The sequence below is a fragment of the Microtus pennsylvanicus genome, chromosome 4 (genome assembly GCF_037038515.1).
Source record: "Microtus pennsylvanicus isolate mMicPen1 chromosome 4, mMicPen1.hap1, whole genome shotgun sequence".
In the NCBI taxonomy this organism is placed as follows: domain Eukaryota; kingdom Metazoa; phylum Chordata; class Mammalia; order Rodentia; family Cricetidae; genus Microtus; species Microtus pennsylvanicus.
This window is the reverse complement of record NC_134582.1, coordinates 106,103,323-106,125,781: the sequence shown is the minus strand read 5'-3', so window position 1 is coordinate 106,125,781 and position 22,459 is coordinate 106,103,323. Positions and strand designations below refer to the sequence as shown.

General features: G+C 41.9%; 1 protein-coding gene and 2 pseudogenes across 1 annotated transcript; all 3 read left to right on the top strand.

The window, feature by feature from the left end:
• The first annotated feature begins 6,699 nt into the window (after positions 1-6,699).
• On the top strand, positions 6,700-7,792 carry LOC142848855 (putative vomeronasal receptor-like protein 4; annotated as a pseudogene).
• Positions 7,793-8,679: 887 nt separating this feature from the next.
• LOC142849061 (vomeronasal type-1 receptor 90-like) lies at positions 8,680-10,001 on the top strand (annotated as a pseudogene).
• A 10,895-nt stretch (positions 10,002-20,896) lies between these two features.
• On the top strand, positions 20,897-21,900 carry LOC142848854 (vomeronasal type-1 receptor 3-like). The gene has a single exon (XM_075971040.1). The coding sequence runs from the start codon at positions 21,004-21,006 to the stop codon at positions 21,898-21,900; it is 897 nt and encodes a 298-aa protein (XP_075827155.1). The 5' UTR covers positions 20,897-21,003.
• The last annotated feature ends 559 nt before the right edge of the window (positions 21,901-22,459 follow it).

Genomic DNA, 22,459 nt, shown 5'->3' with positions numbered 1-22,459 from the left:
TGTTATGTCCTCCACACAACAGAGGACTTGGGAAAGAGAACTGACTTCTTTCTGTATCAGGAGCAGGTCTGTACTTTGATTCATAGGCTTAGTTTAGAAAGACAAAGAAATTAGGAGCATGCGGACCTCTAAACATAGAAACTTTTCTGTTCATTTTCTCATGTCACTTGTTTCTATAATATGATGAAAACCTAATTAATTCAGAGGTAACTTTTGAGGCGAACTAATGTAGTAATTGAGGAGGGAGCGGGAAAGCCATACATTAGGGACTGAGGTCTTGCAGAGGGCCTCCTTTCCCCTGACACGTGATGTGTTAGTGTCTTGAGGACACTTCATGGTGACAAGTGCTCTACAAACAGTGAAGGTACAAATAGAACCCGAGAAGGCTCACTTGCCAGAAGGACCCAGAGCCTGTCTGCCCCTCTTCACCGCGGTGAGTAGACTTCCCCGTTTCTTTTAATCATGTGTGCCGAGCAACATTTTGTTAAAGACACACAGCTGACTCTCTTTGATAAACCAAGAAGTAGAGGCAAGAGGCTGAGCCTGGTCACCTTCACTCTTCTGACCTTTAAAATAACTGGGGTCAGTTCCATGAGCTGTGACGTCAGGAAAACACAGGTGCTTCATTCCCTGAGCTCAGGGTCTGCTGTCATGAGAGTTTTGGGGTGAATCTTTGTCTAATGGGTCCTCCTTTCTTCCAATAACTAAAAATAAATAGAAAGTTTTCAGATTTCTATGGAAAATGTCCATTTTCTCTAACCTCAAAGTTCACTTGCCTTATAAGGATGCCAGTGATGTAAATTTAATCCATCCATTTTATTTTTGGTGAATTTCTACATTTCTTGTGCCTACAACTTTGTCTTTTGTAGTTTGACTGTTAACTGCCCAGGCCTGGTGCTGTTTAATTTGAAGGTTTCTTTTGTGAATCCATCCTTAAAGTCTCCATCCTGACACGTGATGTTGTACAAAACTCGTAAGTCAGTATCTCCATTGTGTTTCTAGATCATGGTGAGGGCCATTAAGACCTACAAAGATGAAAAATAAGACTGGCATGGTGGCACGTGCCTTTAATCCCAGCTCTAGGCAGGCAGAGGCAGGTGGACCTTGGTGAGGTCAAGGCCAGTCTAGGAGAAACCCAGGTATCTCATAACAGCAACAAAAGTTTAAAGAAATAAAGTCATGAACTTGCCAGATTTGAGTTGCTATAAGATGTTCTCGCTTAATATAATGAATCAAGGAGCAATAACCTTATATTTTAATTTGAGAAAGCTGGGTCTGACAGATCCACTTCCCAGTCTCTGCTGATTTGGAATCCAGATGGAACACTATCCATCTATCAGAATGCAAAGCCATCCTCCTTTTTTGCTTTTATTTGCTGCTGCTGTTTTTCTTTTTCTGCTGTGTAAAGCAATGAATACAATTATGACCTTTTCATGCATAAGTCATTGTATTTTCCTGTTTTTGTCCTGACCACCTTTTCCTCTCCTTTCCCCTCCCACTGATCCTCCCTGCACAATCAATTTCGAAAACTACTTTTCTGGAGTCAGAGGTGTGACTGTCGTGCCATGAGGTCAAAGCAGAGACCCTAAGCCAATCATTAGACAGAGCTCGGGGAACCTCAGAGATGATTGGGCTGGTGCCAGAGTCTAACTGTGGCTCAGGCTGAGGTCTTGAGATGTGGAAGGGGCATCATTGGAGCCAGGAAAACCTAGGACCACTAGATGTCGTGCACTCAAGTGGCCTCAAATAGCACAATTAGTCTTTATTCATACTTTTAAGAGTTTTCTCTACCAGGCTTCCATGAACCGTTTTATTATTGGCTCCTATTTTTGACTTTTAAGAAATACATCGTAATCATTATTAAAGCCCCCATTGTTCCGCTTAGTGTTACCTCAGATACACTTTCCCACCACCGACATAACTTTATTCTAGACAGATAGTTCAGCATTTTGCAGCCTTAACTAAAATATTGGCATTTTTGCAGGCTTAACTAAATATCCAGCCAGACATTTCCTGTTCTTGCATCGTTCATGTCAGTGGGCAGCTGCTTGCAGTTATAAATTTAAAAAGTAATAGACATGGACACGGTGCTTTAAGAACTATTGTCAAACACAAACAATTCTTTGCTGTCTGCAAAATATGTTTTTTATACAGTTCCCTTTTCCACAAGAGAGTCCCATGTTTCATTGTGTCTGTAAAAGGCAGACTTTGATATGGCCCCTTTTCCCCATCCCACTATCCCATACCTTCTTCCACCAATATAAGCTCCTGCGTGTAGCAAAGATCAATCTATCCATCCCTCATTTTGCAATGCGGTTTTTCCTCTTGGGATGTACCAGATTCTACTATTGATTCTATGCTTGGTGTCCAGGGAATCTATTCTCATCAGTTGGCACTATTTGTATTTGTGAAGTCTTTTCCATATTCCGTGTATGCATGCCCTGCTCTCCTTTCTGGAACTGTGAGACATGGAGATGTTCCAAGGGTACCTGACTATTGTGTCAGGAAATCTCCCAGGACTGGGAGTTGTAGTTAGCAATTCCAGATAAGGGGTTTTAGAAGCATCAGTGCCCTGATGAATCTTAGGGGACAATGACCAGAAAAGAACAGAATTTCCAGGGGAAATCGCAGCTGTTGCCTATGTGACTGACAGACTAAGAACGGCCCAAAGAATGTATAATGGGAGAGAAAAGAGCCTGCAAACTGCATGAATTTTGCAGATTCCTATGCTGTCCTGTTATTTACTGCTCCTTGTCAAGTGAGAACCCCTTTCATTGGATACTTCGTTCCTAGTAAACCCATTGGACAGGTAGTCATATGCTGACCCGAGACAAGGCTGTACACTTGTCCATAGAGGAGGAACGATTCTAAAGTCAGAGGGATCAAAGACACCAGGAGAACAAGGACCACAGAATCCGCTAATCTGACCTCATCGTGGCTTCTAGAGACTAAAGCAGCAATCCCAGAGCCTGTAATGGGTCTCTCCTAGGTCCTCTGCATATCTGCTATGGTTGCTTAGTTTGGGGATTCTGTGAAACTCCTAACAGTGAGAATGGGGTTGTCTCTGACTCTTTTGTCTATTCTGGGACCCTTTTCTTCCTACTAGGTTGCCTCATTCAGCCTTGATATGAGGCTTTGCATCTTGTCTTATTGCATCTTGTTATGCGGTGTTCAGTTGACAGTTTTGGGAGGCCTGTTCTTTTCTAAGGAGAAATGGAAGAGCAGTGGCTATGAGGGAGAGGGGAAGCTGTAGTCAGGACATCTTGTATCAGAGAAGAATAAATAAAAAGAAAAAAGGAGTGAAAACCCCTACTTTTCTAAAAGACTTTCCAGGTGTCTGTAATATTATGGTGACTTCTTTTTCCAACAGTATCCGTTTCAGTCAGAAAAGAGAGACATCACTCACTACATATGATCATTGAAGTCTGTGGGAAGGAACAGGGAGCTGGAAAGAAGCAGGCAGTCTCAGACAGACGGACAGACAGAAGAGCTCTGAATAGAATTGAGAAGTCCATCAGGACACTGAGATGTGTTGAGTGTCAACAGTTTTAGTATATTCTCATGTCTGATAAAATACTTGGTTTTTATCCCAGGCTTGTTCATCTACACTCCTGTGATTGCTATAAAAGCCACAGCATGTTTCATAGTGTGTTGAGAATTTACAGCAGCGTTCTGCTCTCTGTCGTGCGATGGTCCAGGTACAAATCACCCCATTTGTCAGAGGGGTTGAAAGGCGATAACTGATGTTCCTAGAAGAGGAGGCCGCCTGTTATTGACCTGGGTACAGCCTAGAGTTCATAGTTCATGTTGTCAGAGACCTTCAGGACAGAGGTCTGCAACAATCTTTAATATTTAATACAAAGGAAAGGCAGGAGGCTTGCAGAACTGCATTTTCAAGAACAGAAAACTTGGACAAATCCAAAGTTTGGATTGAGCGTCCTGATCTCTTTTGCTGTGTAGAAAGTGCCCATCATGTGACATGCATTGCTAGTCAGGGAGACTGGAGCTCTTAGAAGAGGCAGAGCTGATCCTAGCCTGAACTGAGAACAGCCACACCAATCACACACAACCTTGCCGCTCTCACGTTACCTGTGCTGGGAAAGGCAGGGATAAAACAGCCACAAAGCCACCTGGAAACACAGCTGCTCCTAAATGTCACATGACAGCGACAAAACTCCACCCTGGCCCTCCATGAGAACAATCAGTTCATATCAGGGATTCGCCAACCAATTATTTTTAAAATTTTTATTTTTTAAAATCTGCTTTTCCTACCAGTAACTGTCTGGCTTTCATAACTTGTGCCCGCAGAAACCAAAAGAGGGCTCAAGATCTTTTATTTATTAATTGTTTTAAACAGTTTTATCAGGTCCTGAACTTAAACATATCTTTGTTTTATAGCACCATGCCTTATTAATCTTCTAATCCATATGATAAACTTCAACATATCTAGAACAGCTCCAGGCTCTGTTAGACGTCCCAAAATTTAGAATAACTAGTAAAAAGGATGGATAAATCAAAAAATTTGGGGAGGAGATTAGGGGAAGTTTTAGAGGAAAAGCAAATATTACAGCTTATCATGTATTGTTCCACATTTGTCTTTTTGACTGGGTAGTTTTTGTTTATTTCAATGTTAGTATTGTGAATGTTATTGTTTTCTTAGCTGGTACTGTAAGTGGTGATTTCTAAATGCTGATATTCTGTGGCTTTCTGAAATCATCACCTCTTCAAGAGCGTTCTGGAATAGTCTTTGTGGTCTTTTAAGTAGAGGTTGTTGTCATCTACAAATGAAAGCATCTGTATTTCTTCTGCATTTCCTTTCTGTTTCTTTCTTGTGCCTTACAACCTGTCTAAGATGCCAAGCAATAGAAAGGAAAAGGACAAGATAGGGCACTAAAGGTGGTTATGAGGAGACTGTGAGGTATATATGTATGAAAATGCCACAGTCAAACCTATTGTTTGGTACAGTTTATGAACGTGGATAATCATAGATTCATTCCTGGATGCCTTGGCTGATTCTGCTGTACCTAGGATCTTATCTAGTAAGACATATACTTTGACTCGATGCTGAAGAACTACAGAAAATCCACAAATATTTCTAAGAGTGAAAATTGCTACCATTGGGTCTAGCTACATGATTTAGGTCTGGGTCAGAACCGTTACTGTCATTAAGAGGAAATGAAATTTATGTGTGCATGTGGATATGGAATAGATGTAAATAGATAATTTTTGCAGTGCAAGAGTGACACTATTCAGAAAACAGTGACAGCTTCCTTATTTCAATATGCATTATTGATACCTAAAAGAAACAAGAGATACACCTTTAAAAACATACAGTCGTAAAAAGATCATCACAGAGATAATATGACTAAAAATGAGCCACAATGATGAATGCATTTAAATATAGTCCGTGGCATTCACTGGAAGTGTGGGAGTTTGGAAATTTCCCTCCTCTATGCATGAAAGGACATACAACAGACGCTCCAGAATGTGTATTCCAAACTGGACTGACCTCCCCAGCACCTTAAAGAAAGAGAACAACCAGGACATCTTTTCTTTCTGTTCCTCTCTGTGATTTATACAGATTATTACAACCACAACACTCAGTTATCAGTTTACTGAGCATCCCATAACAGGCTTATGCAAGGGAACTGATACACAAAAGCCTCTCTCAGAGCTTCTCATCACAGAGGGAACGACATAAGCAGACTAACAGCACGGACCGGAGGATTCTGGGAAATTGTGGGAGACAAATTTGTGACCTGTGGGAAGAATTGTAGCTGGAATCACATCACAAAGAGGACATCACGTGTACCCTTGTCGCAGGAGGAATGTCAGTGTTACATGTGCTTGGGAGATAAATTTGGTGAGCAGCACACAATACTAAAAAGTGGAAAAAAATAAACTTAATTTTCCCACATAAAACTATTTATGATTTGTAAAAGTGTGAAAATGAATACATTCATGATTTTATCCTCATTTTAACATTAAAAAGGATGAGAAAATAGACAAAAATGGATATTATGTGTAAAATTGCACATTAGTATGGGGTAGTAGATTGCTTGTCATTACTGACGGGTAAAAACCACTGATTTGATGAGCCTTGGAAATCAAAATGTTAGAAGGTACCATTGTTGGGAGTCCAAAGAAACAATGCCTAAGCTGAGAGCTGAGATATGATGTTTTCTTGGGAGAACATTCTCAGGAAATGGTCAGTAAATGCACCAAAGTAGGGGGTGGTCTCCTTTAATATAATCCCACAACTGGATTGATAGAGAACAAAAAAATTAATCACACCATCAAGGTGAAGAAATGGGCCAACTACTTCTCTTCCTAATTAATCTATGTGTTCTTTATTGTAAAGGTCAATTCAGAGTTGGAGACAGAGAAAAGTCATGTGACTTTCCCTGGGATGCAACACCATTTGGGCAAGTATTATTATACACCTTTGGAGTAGTTATGATTTTCTATTAGTTCAATACTTGAGAGATGAATGTATACAGAATGAGAAAGAGGATGTGGGAAGAGAGGACATCTAAGTTGATTTTTAACATCATGACTCAGAAATTGCATGATGCTGCCCTCTGTTTAAATATTCTCCTGGACAAAAGTTTAAGGACTAGGATATAAAGAACTATCTTGTGTAAAGCAGTTAATGCATGAGCACGGAGTTTATGTCCAGTTGACATCAGCATCATCTTCATGTCGGTGGAAGCAAGAACAGAAGGGACAAGAATGAAATCAGACATCTACAGCAGAGAACTCTGTGCATACAGACTACACTGTTCTTTTCAGTGAAGAAAGCAGAACACCCACAGGACTGAACTATATGGTGTTTACCTCCTTGTATTTCTCAAAAGGGCTTTCCTCGTTCTGAAAATATCATGGAGATGATTTGGAGGGACCTCATCCAGAGATTAATTTTCATTTCACTTACTGGACTTGGAGTTTTAGGGAACATCATCTTATTTGTGAGACATGTGTATACTCTCATTATGAGTCCTGAGAAAAAAAAAGTATAGATGTTATTATCATCCACTTGGCTTCTGTAAACACAATCATTATTCATTGCATAGGGGTCAGATACATAGCCGCTATTTTTTATTTCAGAAACTTCCTAGGTGACGTCGGTTGTAAAACTATAATTTACCTAGAAAGGGTTGCCCGCGGCCTCTCCATCTGCACCACCTGTCTCCTCAGCGTGGTCCAGGCTGTCACCATCAGTCCCAGGACCACCCTTTGCAGAAAGCTCAAACCACAGACTGCATGGCAAGTTCTCCCCTTCCTCCTCCTCTTTTGGATCTTCAATTCCCTGATAAGCTTCAACTTGCTTCACTACGTCACGGCAGCCAGGAGCACGAACAGGTCTGAAGCTGGGATTCATACTGGGTATTGCTGGATGCTGCCATCCGGCAATACAGTTAAGTGGCTGTTCCTCGCTCTCATGGCTCTTCGTGATGTTGTTTTTCAGAGTCTGATGGGCTGGAGCAGTGGGTCCATGGCTCTCCATCTGTACAAACATCACATACGTGTCCTGTACCTTCGCAGCTCCAGGTCGGCAAATAATTCCAGGCTGGAAATCAGAGCTGCCCAGAGTGTTCTCACTCTCATGATCTGTTTCCTTTTCTTTTATTGGGCAGATTTCATTTTCTCCTTCTACACAGGCTTCACAATGACACATGATTCCACAATACTCAACATAAAAGCATTTTTAGTACTTAGTTATGCTGGCCTCAGTCCCTTTGTCTTGATTGTCAGGGATGTCCATGTTACTAAGCCCTGCTGTGTCCCCTGAGAAATAAGAAATTCCTTTTCTCACCCAGTTCTTTATGAACTGAACTGTGTACACTGGGATGGCTTTGCTCTTCCATTCTATTGTATCACAACACTAAATGGATTGAGGTAATAGATTAATTTTTAAGAGAGCTTGTCCTGGACATTGAAGATTGGTTCGGGCTCTAGAGTGTTGGCGTTGATTCTCATTATCCCACCGTCCCTGTCATGCAGTTTAGCTCGCTGCATCCTTCATCGGGAAATGCAGGAGGGCATGCAGTCGCCTGAAATTAAAATTGATTTTTCCACATGCTAGATTTTTAGTCTCATATGGGTGCACAAACATTTCCTGTCTTCTTTTTCCTTCTAATGTACTTCCGTGATCACCTACGCCTCTACTTATATACAAAGCACTTACTATGTGCCAGAGACTGTTCTAAATCCAGTAAGCAGAAGAACAAATGAAGGAGAAGGATGTCAGGTAGCATCCTCTATCTGAAGGTCGCTTGCAAAGTGGGGATGACCACAGAGAGAAGCTGTTTCATTGCACTTAGTGAATGCTTGGTATTGCTGGGTACCAAGCACTAAAGAACTGGTCAGAATAAACGCTGTAAGGTCATTGCAAACACACTCGTGACACTGATATTTGGTCATATAGAAAAGTACAGGGTAAATGTCATATTTAGAGAAGGCCATTGCGTTTTGGAAAACAAGCCCCACTTGAGAACCTCACTCCTGTGCACAGTGCTGTGTAAAAATATCCCAGGAACATTGCACCCCGGCTGCTGGCTCTCACTTCCATTCGCTCATTAGGGCCTACATAGAACATGTGGAATTGTTAGGTCGTCCTGCATGCCAGCCACACAGTCAGAGTTTAGGGCTCCATCCTCCCTGTTGCTAGTCAGGCACATGTTGTTCAGCTGCAGACACAGGGACTGCCGTCCTCAAGACACAGAGGGGAGCTGGCTGCTGAAGCTCATGCGGTCTCGCATTCTATGGCAACAGGACATTGGGGCTCTGAGGACTCTACAGCCTCCCACCCAGGAAAACACAAAGAGTCCAGATTTTGCTCTGAGACCACATCATCCAGAATCTCTGTGCTGCAGGCATCCTAAGGAGGCTCCTGCCAGCGCCCTGTGTGCACCGCCTGGTGGGTCTCAGTGTGACAAAGGGCTGTTCACCAAAGCTCCCCATCAGCTCATTGCAAGAAATGGAAAACCTCCACAGTCCCGGAAGGAGTATTAAACAGCACCTGGCAGGGGTGCCAAAGGAACCTTCCTTCCCTGCTCAGGAGTTGAAACTTCCCAAAGCAACGCATGCAACAGTCCTGGTTGTGGGATTCTCAAATAATGATGTCTCTTTGCTAAATTTTGGTGTCCACTTAGGTTTAAAACTACCTTGGGCCCAAAGTCTGTTCCAATATTTGTGACATGTGTCCACTTCTGCCTTGGGATCCTAGGGAAAAGCCCGTGGACATTATCTTTATCCACTTGCCATTTTCTAATATGATCATTATTTGTACTGCAGGGATCATTGATATGACGACAGTGTTTTATTTCAGAAACTTCCTCGGAGATATTGGCTGTAAAGCTGTGGTGTATCTGGCAAGGATGGCACGGGGTCTCTCCATCTGCATCACCTGTCTCCTTAGTGTGGTCCAGGCTGTCACCATCAGTCCCAGGACCACCCTTTGGACAAAGCTAAAACCACAGACCTCATGGCAAGCCCTTCCCTTTCTCCTCCTCTTTTGGATGGTTAATGTTCGCGTAAGCTCCAACTTACTCTGTTACATCAAAGCAGGCTGTGACTTGAACAAGTCTCTACCTGGAATATTCACTGACCATTGCTATATGCTGCCATCAAGGCATATAATCTAGTGGCTTTTCCTCTCCCTCATGGCCCTTCGTGATGTCATCTTCCAGAGTCTGATGGGCTGGAGCAGCGGGTCCATGGCTCTCCGTCTGTATGAGCATCACAAGCGCGTCCTCTACCTTCACAGCTCCAGGTGTGCGCACAATTCCCCTCCAGAAATCAGAGCTACCTGGAGCGTTCTCATTCTAATGACCTGCTTCCTTTTCTTCTACTGTGTAGATTTCATTCTCTCCTTTTACACTAGTTTCATAGGGACACATGATTCTATTTCACTAAATGTTAAGACACTTTTAGAACTTAGTTCCTATGTTCTGATTAGCAGATACATCCATGTTTGTAATGTCTTACATGCTCACTGAGAAGTGTAGAAATTACATTCTACACATTTTCATATGAGCCAAATATATGAGCATTGTAAACTGCTTTGCCATGATGAATTTTAGAGCTGGGGACATAATGTTTGCCATGTAGCACAGGCTGACTGGCAGTCAGTACATGGCACAGGCTGACCTGAACCTTCTCAGTGTCTCAGATGCTGGGATTACCTACCAAACTACCATTTGCCTTAATGTTCTAATATATCACAGCATTAGATTAAATATTATAATTATATATGTCTGGTTCTTAAGAAATCTAGCACTGTGCAGTTTTAAGATGACTTCAGGATTTCTATGCAGATGGAAAGTGGATTCTTACTACTTCCCATTCTACCACCCCTGTCATGTGACTTTTAGCCTCTCATTTGCACTGAAAAAAGAATCTAGAGGAAACTCTTCATACACAAATCAGCATTTCAGTTTTTCTGAAAAGCCAGAGCAGGAGAGTAAGATATGGTAGGTGAGCTGAGCCAGGAGTTGGTGGTGCACACCTTTAATCCTAGCCCTTGGGAGGCAGACGCAGGTGGATCTCTTTGAGTTTGAGGCCAGCCTGGTCTACAGAGTGAGTGCCAGGGCTACACAGAGAAATCCTATCTTGGAAAACCAAAAGGAAAAGAAAAGATAGTGTAGGTGACCTTTATCAGTGGTGAGTACTCAGGGCGGAGGCAAGATAACAGGATGACAGTGAGACAAGACAAGTCAGTACGGCCCAGTAAATTTGATCAATTTGTGGATGCTGTGGAACAATTGTAATGAAGTTAGGCCTTTGATGGAGGAAGGTCATTGGTTAAAAAAATAAAGAAACTGCTTGGCTGGCCCTCATAGGTTAAAACATAGGTGGGAGGAGTAAACAGAACAGAATGCTGGGAGGAAGAGGAAGTGAGCTCAGACTCCACAGCTCTCCTCTTGGGGGCAGACGCCTCAGAGAGACGCCATGCTCCCAGCTCCTGGGCAGACACACGCGATGAAGCTCCGACCCAGGATGGACATAGGCTAGAATCTTCCCAGTAAGACCGGTGCTCACAGATTATTAGAGATGGGTTGATCGGGATATCAGAATTAGCCAGTAAGGGCTAGAGCTAAAGGGTCAAGCAGTGTTTAAAAGAATACAGTTTGTGTGTTGTTATTTCGGGGCATAAGCTAGCAGGCGGCTGGGGCACTGGGGATGCAGCCCCACTGCTCCTATTACTACAAATGGCGCCCAGACGTGTGGACAACTAAATCCACTGAAAGCCTGAGAAAGCTTGGGAAAGAGAAGAGCATGTTTTCTTGGTAGCTGCAATTTAATAGAGGCTTCCTGACTCAGCTTCAGCTGCAAAACCCTGCTGCTCTTAAGAGGTCCTGCCACGAAACACTTAAACGGTGTTGATGAAAAGCTGAACGCATGCTTTTCGGTTTTCAACCATAGCAGGAAAAAAGCTGCGCCGTTTAAAAATGCCGGCTTTCTAGGCTGTCCTGCCAGGGAAAACTCTGACTCTTTTACGCAGGCGGTTTGTGCGGTTTGCAAGCATAGGCTGCTGAAGCTCGCTTGCTGGCAGGGACCTTGAAATGCCATAGAGTTGTGGCAGTAAACATGGCTACAGCCTGTATATCCACCATGAGGCTGAAAAGCTAAGGAATGGACTGGATCTAGCTGGAAAAGCCACGGCTTTAGTCCTACTGATATTGCTTGGTAAACTGAAGGCTCGTGTGGTCAGAAAAAGAGAGATATACAGTAAAGAGAGATTCAAAGACAAAATTTCTAAATGGTTTAAAGTGTGTTAAAAATATATGCAGACTAAAAGTTAAAGTTCTTAAAAGTAAAAAAAAATGAAAGAAAGAGGGTAGTTGGGTGTGGGAGTATACACCTTTAATCCCAACACTTGGGAGGCAGAGGGAGACTGACCTCTGTGACTTCAAGGTGTGGTAGCACACGCCTTTAATCCTAGTTCCTAGAAGGCAGAGACAAACAGATCTCTGTGAGTTCAAGGTGTAATAGTGTACACCTTTAATCCCAATGCCTGGGAGGCAGAGACAGGTGGATCTCTGAGAGTTCAAGAACAGCCTGGTCTACAGAGTTACCTCAGGTCAAAGATACAGAGAACCTGTCTCAAAAACAAAAAGTTAAAAGTAAAAATAAACAAAAGAGAGGTTAAAATAAAGGGCACAAATATGGAAAATACACAGAGAATTTTGATACTGTATGCTATTATGCTCTCTTTGAATTGTTTGAATGCTGAGGAAGGAGCAATAGCTGTTAAAAGATATTTGTTTATAAATGCTGCTAAACTAATCCAACATAGATATTTTGAAAATGCCTTGACTTTGAAATTTGGATCTAAGGACATAATGCTTTGGAAAGGAGTTTCTTATTTTGTTTTCACAGAGGATGAGACCCTGTTCATTTCTTCTATTCTGATTTGGTATGATGGACCACGTCCTCCTGAAGGGTTGCTGTGAACATCTTCAGAAAATTGCTTCGCTCAACTGCTAACTGAGATGAAACTAGCACACAGGTTATACCATGAAAGACCTAATTAACGACGCCCCCATCCAGCAGGAAGCAGTTTGGAGAGAAAAAACTGCACCCATGTTCCCAAATATGGTTTATAAACGTTCTTTAACATTTAAAGGGGGATATGATATAGATATGAATAATTTGTATTAGTATAGATTTTGCTTTATTGATAGAGATTTAAGGTCAATTTTGTTATATGTATATGCATATTTCTGCGATTAAGATACTGTGATTGTGTAGTTCACTTAAAATGTAATATATATAGCTTGTTAATAGATAATCATAATAGTCAAGTTTGTAGTCAGGTTAGTTAAGATTTTCTAGATGTGCATAGATATATCTTAGATAGGCATTCTTCATATCTTTCAAGGATTATAGAATATGGCATTTTAAATGTTTTAATAACTTAGGACTTTTCATGACAATGAGACACTCTGCTCCTGGCAGCACCAATTTACTTCAAGAAGAAGATTGGCATTGAAGAGGATCCTTATGGAGTTTGATAGCCATTTGGGCAAGAAACTGTTCTTGCCTGGAGTATTGCATAAACTGGACACAGAGAACCCGCAGAGAGAGGACTGCTAAACTTGCCTAAAGGTGAGATGGTCTTTCAGGGTTCCTGATACATGAAAGAGTCTGCAAGACATTCTTCAGGACAAGCAGATAGTGACTGCCTTTGAAATTTCCTGCTTTGTGGAAATGTCTGCTGGAAACTATGGGCCTGTAGGTGGAAGATGGATTCCCCAAAGGTACAGAGGAACTTTGGGTGACTGTAAAGGCAGCAAGATGTCTCTGTCATTTCTAGAGTTTTAAAAGTTGCTTTTTTCCTGTTTGCTTAGGTAATATTGTATCTTTCTGGAGTCTTTGATGGAGTTAAGAATAGTTAGTTATAGTTATAGTTTTCCTTAGTTATGATAAAGATTATTGTAATTTTTACTTGATAACTGTTTTGTTATATGTAATTTTGTTATGTTAAAGTTAAAGCCTTCCTTTCTTTTTGTTTAAACAGAAAAAGGGGAAATGATGGAGGAAGGTCATTGGTTAAAAAAATAAAGAAACTGCTTGGCTGGCCCTCATAGGTTAAAACATAGGTGGGAGGAGTAAACAGAACAGAATGCTGGGAGGAAGAGGAAGTGAGCTCAGACTCCACAGCTCTCCTCTCGGGGGCAGACGCCTCAGAGAGATGCCATGCTCCCCTCTCCTGGGCAGACACGATCGATGAAGCTCCGATCCAGGATGGACGTAGGCTAGAATCTTCCCGGTAAGACCGGTGCTCACAGATTATTAGAGATGGGTTGATCGGGATATCAGAATTAGCCAGTAAGGGCTAGAGCTAAAGGGCCAAGCAGTGTTTAAAAGAATACAGTTTGTGTGTTGTTATTTCGGGGCATAAGCTAGCAGGCGGCTGGGGTGCTGGGGATGCAGCCCCGCCGCTCTTATTACTACAGGCCTTAAGGAAAAACCACAAGAGTCTCTGGCCAACAGGCTCTCTCTCCACGTCTGGAGAACACATGGCACCCTGCTGTGTAAGTAGTTTGTGGACAGATTGTTTACACTGGAGTTTCCCCCTCACTTCCAGTCCCTCACTATGGCCTGTACTGAACATCCGAGTGTTCTATAAGTCTCAGCTCCTCTCTGGCCTAGAATCCCAGATTCTGTCTTCCCTGGAACTGTAAAGGTGCCCCCTGTTGAGCTGCAGAACAGGGGACTGCAGTGGTGATCATGCAGAGAAGATCTGTGTTAGTGGTACCATTTGACACAGCCTTGGCAATTGGCAGAACACTAGGTGATATGGGATTCTTCTAGGTATGCTATGAATACCATTGTTTAATAAAGAAAATGCCTTGGGCTGATAGGGTAGAACATAGGTAAGCTTGGAAAACTAAACTGGATGCTGGGAAAAAGAAGGGCTGAGTCAGAGAGAAGCCATGGAGCCCACACCGGAAACAGAAACTGGGAACTTTACCCAGTAAGCCACAGCCACATGGTGATACACAGATTACTTGAAATGGGTTAAATTGAGTATTAGCCAGTAAGAAGCTAGAGATAATGGGCCAAGCAGTGATTTAAATAATATAGCTTCTGTGTGATTATTTTGGGGCTGAGCAGTCGGGAACCAACAAGCAGCCCTTTTCTTCCAACAGCTGGAAGCCTGAGAGCTCCATAGCCTCAGGCCCAGGAAAACCAGAGGGTCCCAAATGTACCCGGATACCTCAGTCCTCAGGACACTGCACTGCAGTCATCTCAGGGAGGCTCTTGTTTACTCTGGGCTGTGTGAGTGTGTCTCCTGAAGGGATCCAGGACCATAAGGGCTGTTCGCCAACGCTGTCCATCAGCTCACTACACTCCTACCCAGGACAGATAGAAAGACTCAAACAGTTCTTACAGGGAGTGGGCTTGTACGGCTCTGCTCCCTGTGTAGCTTAGCACTGTGCCTGGAGAGGAGCCAGTGCAGCCACATTCCTTCCTGGATCCAAGAGTTGAAACTCTCCAGAGTAAAGCAAGAGGTAAGCCAGGCAGTGTGTCTCTGAAATACTGTTCTTTGCTAAGTTAAACTAAGTTTTTAATGTGTTGATCATATAGATTCAAGACCACTAGTATGAAAAGTTTCTATGTCAGTCCTCTGAGTGGGGAGCCTCACCTTAAAATTGTCCTGATTGCCTTGATTGATGTAGGTTGTCACACCCCTATTGGGGGTGATTCCTAATGTTATCTGCCCACATTAAAAGGATGTGGTTGAGGGAAGATCTCCCTGCCTTGTGCTTGTGTGGCCCTCCCTCTTGCCTCTGAGTTGATTTTTTCTGTTGCTGCTGCTGGGGATGATTCCTTTATTGAGAGCAGAACCAGTGGCCATCTGGGAAACTTCCAGGCCTCTGGAGCCAGAGTGGGACTACTGAGGTGCCTGATTGTGGACTAACTGCCCATTATGGACCCAATGAGAGACAGCAATGTTGAGACTACTCCGACTGGTGAGGTACCCAGCCTGAAGGACCTCATAAATATTGGGTTCTCAGCTACTCCGACAGGATTTTGCTTTGCCCTAGTGTACTAACGTATCATATCATCATATCATATCATTATGTTAATCCGGAGTCAGACAAGGAGAGCATGCAGACAGTGGTACGGATGCAGTAGGGAAGGAGAGCCAATAAAAGGACTGCGTGGTTCTGAGATGGTGTTAGCAAGGCCACTGAGAGGCCCCGAGTGGAAGGTGCTTTTTAGAGCAACCCTACATCAGGAAGTAGCAATTCTATTTCACACTTCCTGTGCCTCTTCATCTGGGATGAGCCTGGGAATAGGGTGGCTTGGTAGACAGAATATGTGGCAAATCAAACTCAAAATTCCTATACAAGAGCAGGTTCTCTTGATAGAACGATTCAAGAGCATGATGTCTTCGTATGGAATGTGATCAAGCCATTTCTGTGAATTTAAAAATGTGGGAGTGTAGAAATTGGGCAGTAGCAGTTATAGAGGAAGCTAGATCTCCAATAATTTAATATAGAATCAATAATGTTGTCTGAAGGCTAGGATATGAAGTGTGAGAGCATTTGACTTAAAATCCTGGGTAAATCATTGTGGAAATTTCATTAGATGAAAATGATTTAGAGGAATGCATTGCATGTTCACATAAAGAAGACCTATAGAGTTTCAGATATGTTAAACATTATTTGCATACTAAGCAACTTCTGTGGTTTCAATATGGTTTAAGGGTCTCTCAGAGACCCCAGAGATTAGAAGTGTGATGTCCATCTGGCAGTGTTGAGGAGGCAGAACCTTTTTTGGAATGGAATCACCTCAACAAGTGACTCTTCATAAGCATTTAGGGGAGTCACATTATCACTACATTGTTCCTGTCTTTAGACATGTGTTATTTGGTTTTACCCTGGGTTCCTGGGCTATTTATTCTCGGGTTCTTGATTAATCAAGCAGTGTCTAGCATAAGTTTCATCTTGTGGGGTTGGTTACTGTCATATACTTTGTGCTACCATAGTCCTATCATATACTGCAGGCAGTACACTATTGTAGACAGAGGGTTTGTGGCTGGGTTTGTGTGTATGTTTGTCTTTTGACAGAATGCAGAGTACCTTCCTACAGCAAGACACTGGAACATAGAAGTGAAGACTCTTTAGGCATTGCTTGATGTCTCCAAGTCCAGTGCGTAGTATCATGAGGTGTTAAACAATGGAGACTTGGACTCAGTTTGTGGAGAGAAACCTAAAGTCTTGACAATAGCCTGGATTTTTGGGGGATTTCATAAGCTCCTTTGGCCAACAACCAATTTGGTTTTTTTTTCAATTTCTGCCTACTATGACATATGTAATATACAACTTAGTTTTCCTAGTCCTGGATTCCACATTCAATAGAGAGGACAGAAATTCTGATTTCCTCAAAAGCTGTCATTTCATTTACAGAAGGAGCATTTTTAGCTTCTAGTATGTGTCAGCTGCATCTATGTGTATGGAAACACCATCAGGCAGGGCACAGAGTAAGAGCCATGACCTCCAACTCATCTCCTATGTCAACCCAATGATGCTTTCTCTTCAAGAACAAAATAATGATGTCATTGCTTCTAGTCTTATCCCTGTATATTTATCTACATCATTTTTCACCTGTGCTGGGTAGGGCCACTTAGGAACTAGGACAAAATGTGCATGGAAACTCAACTCTTGGGAACACATAAGTTTTAGAAATGTCGTTGAAGTTTTATAGTAAGTAAATGTTGCTTTTGGAATGAGACCAAGAAAATGTTAATTTCAAGTCCCATATGACATTTAATGTGAAGGAATGAAAGAATCAGTTACAACGAAGACCTTCACTACAACGGGGAAAGGTAGAACAAAGGACTCTCAACTTGTTCTAGTCCATGTGTAGGACTTGCACATGAATCCCCAGGGTTGAGCATCATTCATTCTAATCCGGTCTAGGAATGGATTTAAAAGGGAAAGCCAGTGACTTGATCTGTGCATCATAAGTTGGTCTTCTGTCAAGTCATAGCTTGGCACAGGGACTCTAAACGTGTCCTGGATCATGTTTGGAATTTACTTAGTAAGCAGACTGCCTAGAGCTGAGAATTATTTATTTTACTCCTGTTTAAGATAGAATTTAGAAGGGCAGAAAGGATTTGGTCTGCCATTCAGACCACAACTTGGCACATTGAAAAGATAAAAACACTCAAGAGATTCAGGGAGCTCCGTACACAGAAACTTAGTTAGTCGTTCGTTTTCTCAACTCACATCCTTCCTCGCAGAATAATTAAACCCTAATTAAGCTTGAAATAATCTCTGAGCAAAGCAGATGTAGTAATTGTGGAAACAGAAAAGCTGTACTTCAGGGACCAGGGCTCTGCAGAGACCTTCTTTTCCCCCGACACTGTGACCATATGAAACTTGAAGTCTGCAATTCCTGGTAGAAGCCAAGAGCCCACAAATCCTGAAGTACAAATATGACCAGGCAGTGTCACCCTCCCAGAGCTGCTCCACATCCTGTCTGTATCACAGAGGTCCAGGTGAGTACATGGAGGTAAGAGCTTCAATTCCCCCTGCTGTACCATGGAGAATTTCATTAAAGCTGAAGATTCTTTCTGACTAATCCAGGGAGCAGTTGAGAGGCTCTGTGATCTTCAGGACCTCCACTTTCCTTCTGTCCCTGAGAAGGCTAATCCCTGGCTCCAGAAAGATCAAAGGAGACTAGTTCCTGGACTTACAGAGATGGAAAAGAAATGCTGAGGAATCACTCTCCATCCTCAGACTGGAGTATTAAGACAGAGCTCTGGCTGGCCTATTGATTACAGTTTCTTTCTTGTTTTTTCTTAAAGGAATCAATAGTATATAGACTATTTTCAGATGTCTGTCAAAACCTGGAGAAAATCATGACAACACTCCTGTAATGTCAGCACTAGAGAGACTGAGGCAAGGGAATTATTGAGACTCTGTCTCAAAAATAACAAGACAAAAGAAAAATAAATTTTCTTGTTTTAGTCACCGTGTTTGCCAGCATTGTGACTCCTACAGTATGACTAGCATTTGTAACATTGATTCTTTTCAGGTTTGATGCAGTTCCACTTTTCAAATATTGGCAGGTGTTTTCTTTTATAATAACATCGTAACTCCTAATTTACAGATGGTTTTTCCTCTGTATCCATTCTTTGTCTCTGCAGTCTATCACATACTATTATACATACTTATATCCAGTACAGTCTTTGTATGCCTGCTGGGTTTGGAGAAACATAAACCAGTAAGTGTATGAGTTATTATTACCATCTTGAGATTCCCTGCTACAAAGGATTAAGGCTGTGAACTAGAGCATCTTGAAATAGCTCATTTTGGTTTTGTTCCACTGCTAAGCAGCAAAGACAAATAATCTGTTTTGCTTTTGTTTGCTTGTTTTTAGAAAACTAGGAAAGTGGATGTAACCTACATCAGGTTATTGGGGTTTATTCCCAGACAAGGGATCATCCATATAGCTAAACATAAGTCCATCCTGTCTTTTAAATTAGTTTCCTATAGCATTGCCCATTATAATGTGGAAATAATGTCTCCCTCCTGGGACAGTGCATTCCAGTAGAAGAAATCCTTTATTAGAACATCAGAATCTGTTCTGAAATGTGATTGAAACTTTGAAGGAAAAAAGAGAAGAGCAGAAAAGTAGGAATTCTCAGGAAATCAAACATTAATGAAACAGAAAAATGGCAATATTTCCCATCAGGATTTAGGGTAAATTATTGAAGGGATTTTTAGAGATTCCAACCCCTGACTAAATACTTAATATTTATTGTAAATGTGCTAATGAATGCTGATGTGCTTGGTATTAATGTCTGGAGTGTATTTCATTCTGTGCAGATACTTGGGGTGCTACTATGATTTCTAGGATGCACCGATAATACAGGCAATAATTACCCCTCTGTCAGAGGAGCAGTTGAAAAACAATAACTGACATTTCTAGAGCCATGCGGCAACATAAACCCAAACCTGGAAACACAGCTCAGTTTATACAGGACACAGGTGATATCATGAAGACATAGACGTTTAAAACAAACCTGTGGGTTTCACAGGAAGAAGCACAGTGTGAACAGAGGCATTCCAAGTACTCAGAACACACAAACTCATGCAGACTCCTCTTCTTGTAGAAAAGGTGCCAATGCTTACCACAAATCCCTGCGAAATGAGGAGGGTGCTCTGAATGACATCCTGTCGAGATCTGAATTCTGGAATCAGCTCAGACCAATGTGGAGCAATGCAGCCTGCCTGATAAGCAGGGGGGGGGGGGGGGAGAGACAGGCAGAGAAGCACATTTCCAAACAAGCTGACATAACTTCTGCTCTCCAGGTCCCACAGAGGCAAAGGCCACTATGACTTCGTTAATGGCAGAATCTTACTCATCCCAGTATGCCTAAACCACTGTACTGTACGTAGCCAATACTGAGGAGTCATAAGTCTAATGACTGCATTCAACTCATGGCTGCACCTAACACCTCATTAATTCGTTTTTTCTATCCTCCTCATCTGCTCCCCTGGTGGAGAGCTGGTCCATGCTCCCTGAGATGCCCTGAGGTCACACACTGGAGTCACAAATGTCCTGAATTCATCTACTGGGGCCACAGTTCTCTTGTACACCCTACAGTCTTCTGCTAGACACACTCCCCAGCTACTACCAGGTGGGTACATGAATTTTTCTGCTATCTTGTTATGACTCAGCTTTAACTGTCATGTCCTAAATTGAAAGGTCACACAATTTGATTTGACATTGAGGACTACCTTAAAAAATACAGTACACATATTTATGCAGTGAAGTCATAGAATGGTCAATAAACAAATTTTAAATTTAAAATTAAGATGGTGAAATAGAAGTTTTGACGCTTTGATGCCAAAGGCAAATCTAGAAATTGTTCAATTAGTCAAAAAGCAGAGAATAAAGGAATATTAAACAAAGAAGGGGCAGTGTGGAGGGTAAAGTTAGCAGATCTGAGAGATGTTACAGGTGCCGACCCCGCAGGGTTCCCAGTGTCTATAAGTGTGATGTGGGGGAGGCAGACAGGATCAGCAAGAGCCTCAGATTTGGGGAATTGGGTGGGGAATATAAAATATAGTGAGAAACAGAGGAAGAATTTTTGGATGGAGACAATGGAGTTCAATTCAGCTATGCTTAGAGTTAATCAGGTAATCCATGCAGACAGACAGACAGACAGAAACACACACAACTTGAACAAGTCATTTTTGCTAGTGCAGAGCTCATAAATAAAAACCTTCTTAAAAACTTTAGTTTTGAATAGCAGTTACTAAACTCAGCTGTCAGAGCACACACAATATCCCAGTGTCCGCGCTGGGGAAAAGCAGGCTTTTCAAGGACCTAATCTGCAATATTACATATGTTCACCACTGCCTCTTGAACACTAGAAAATGTTATTGTGAAAAGTGCACTTTTCAGGTCCATGTCTAACATTTCTGATGCTTTCTTGAAAAATGTTTGCAGCAGCTTTTCTACCTAAAAATGGTTTTGAATTTCATAAAGGAAACCATTTTCCTCTTAATGACGATGGTTGGCACTCTGGGGAATATTTTCCTTTCTGTCAATTATATGTTCATTTGGTGGGGAGGCTCTGAGAAGAAACCCATACACCTTATTCTCATCCACTTGGCTTTTACAAACATCATAATACTTCTTGCAAAAGGATTGCCAGCGCCAATAGCAGTTTTTGGTTTAATAAACTTCCTAGATGACATAGGATGTAAGATTTTCATTTATCTGCAGAGGGTGGCCCGTGGGGTCTCCATCTGCACCAGCAGTCTCCTCGCTGTGGTCCAGGCCATCATCATCAGTCCCAGAGCATCTGGGTGGTGGAGGCTCAGACCACAGTCTGCATGGCACATCCTTCCATTCTTTTTATTCTTTTGGATACTCAACGCTTTAATAGGTATGAACCTAATTTATTCCATCACAACTACAAACCTGAATATATCAGAGCTTAAGAATGGTGACAACTATTGTCATTTTATGCTAGAAAGTCAGAAAACAAAATGGATTGTTCTCCCTCTCATGGCCTTGAGAGATGCCGTGTTTCAAGGAGCCATGGGAGGGGCCAGTGGCTACATGGTACTTCTTCTCCACAAGCACCACCAGCATGTCCTCTACCTCCAGAACTCCAAGCTTCTCTACAGAACTCCCCCTGAGCTGAGAGCTGCTCAGAGTGTCCTCCTTCTGATGCTCTGTTTTGTTTTCTTCTATTGGGCTGACTGTGCTTTTTCTCTATTTTTAAGTCTCTCATTAGTGGTCAATTATTGGGTAGTAAATACTCAAAAATTTCTTGCTATTGGTTATGCAACTTTTAGCCCTGTTGTGTTAATTCACAGGGATAGAATTCAGTCTAAGTGTTGGCATGTTCAGTGAGAGAATTCGAGAAACTCTCTCATTATTATGTTCAATGAGTGTGAAAGAACTCTCAGTTCTACAATGTTGTAGGAAAGACAAAATCTCACATAGCAGTTTAAGCATATGTTTATTCTCAGAAAATCTTCTGAGAGACTCAAGACTTTAGCAAAGAGAGAGAAAGACCTTAGCAAATTATAGTGATATCAAAAATTCATTCTCTCTGTGACCACATGGGGAAGAAATTTTACTTTATTTAACTTTTTATATTGGTATTCATTCCTTGTGTATGAATAGTTTGACTGCATTATGTTTGTATAGCTTGTGTGTGCCTGGTACCTCTAGAGAATGGAAGAGATCATAAATGATCTGTTACTGACTGGAGTAAGACTTATGGTTCTGAACCAAAATGTGGTTACTAGGAATTGAACCTGCATCCTCAACAAAACCAGCTAGTGCTCTTAAGTGAACCAGCTGTCGGGCACTGAGAAAATGGCCTCAATAAGGATTTGTAAAATTGGTTTACTACTACCATGACTGGAAACATAAAGATGAATTTGGTAAATTTTATCAAACAGTG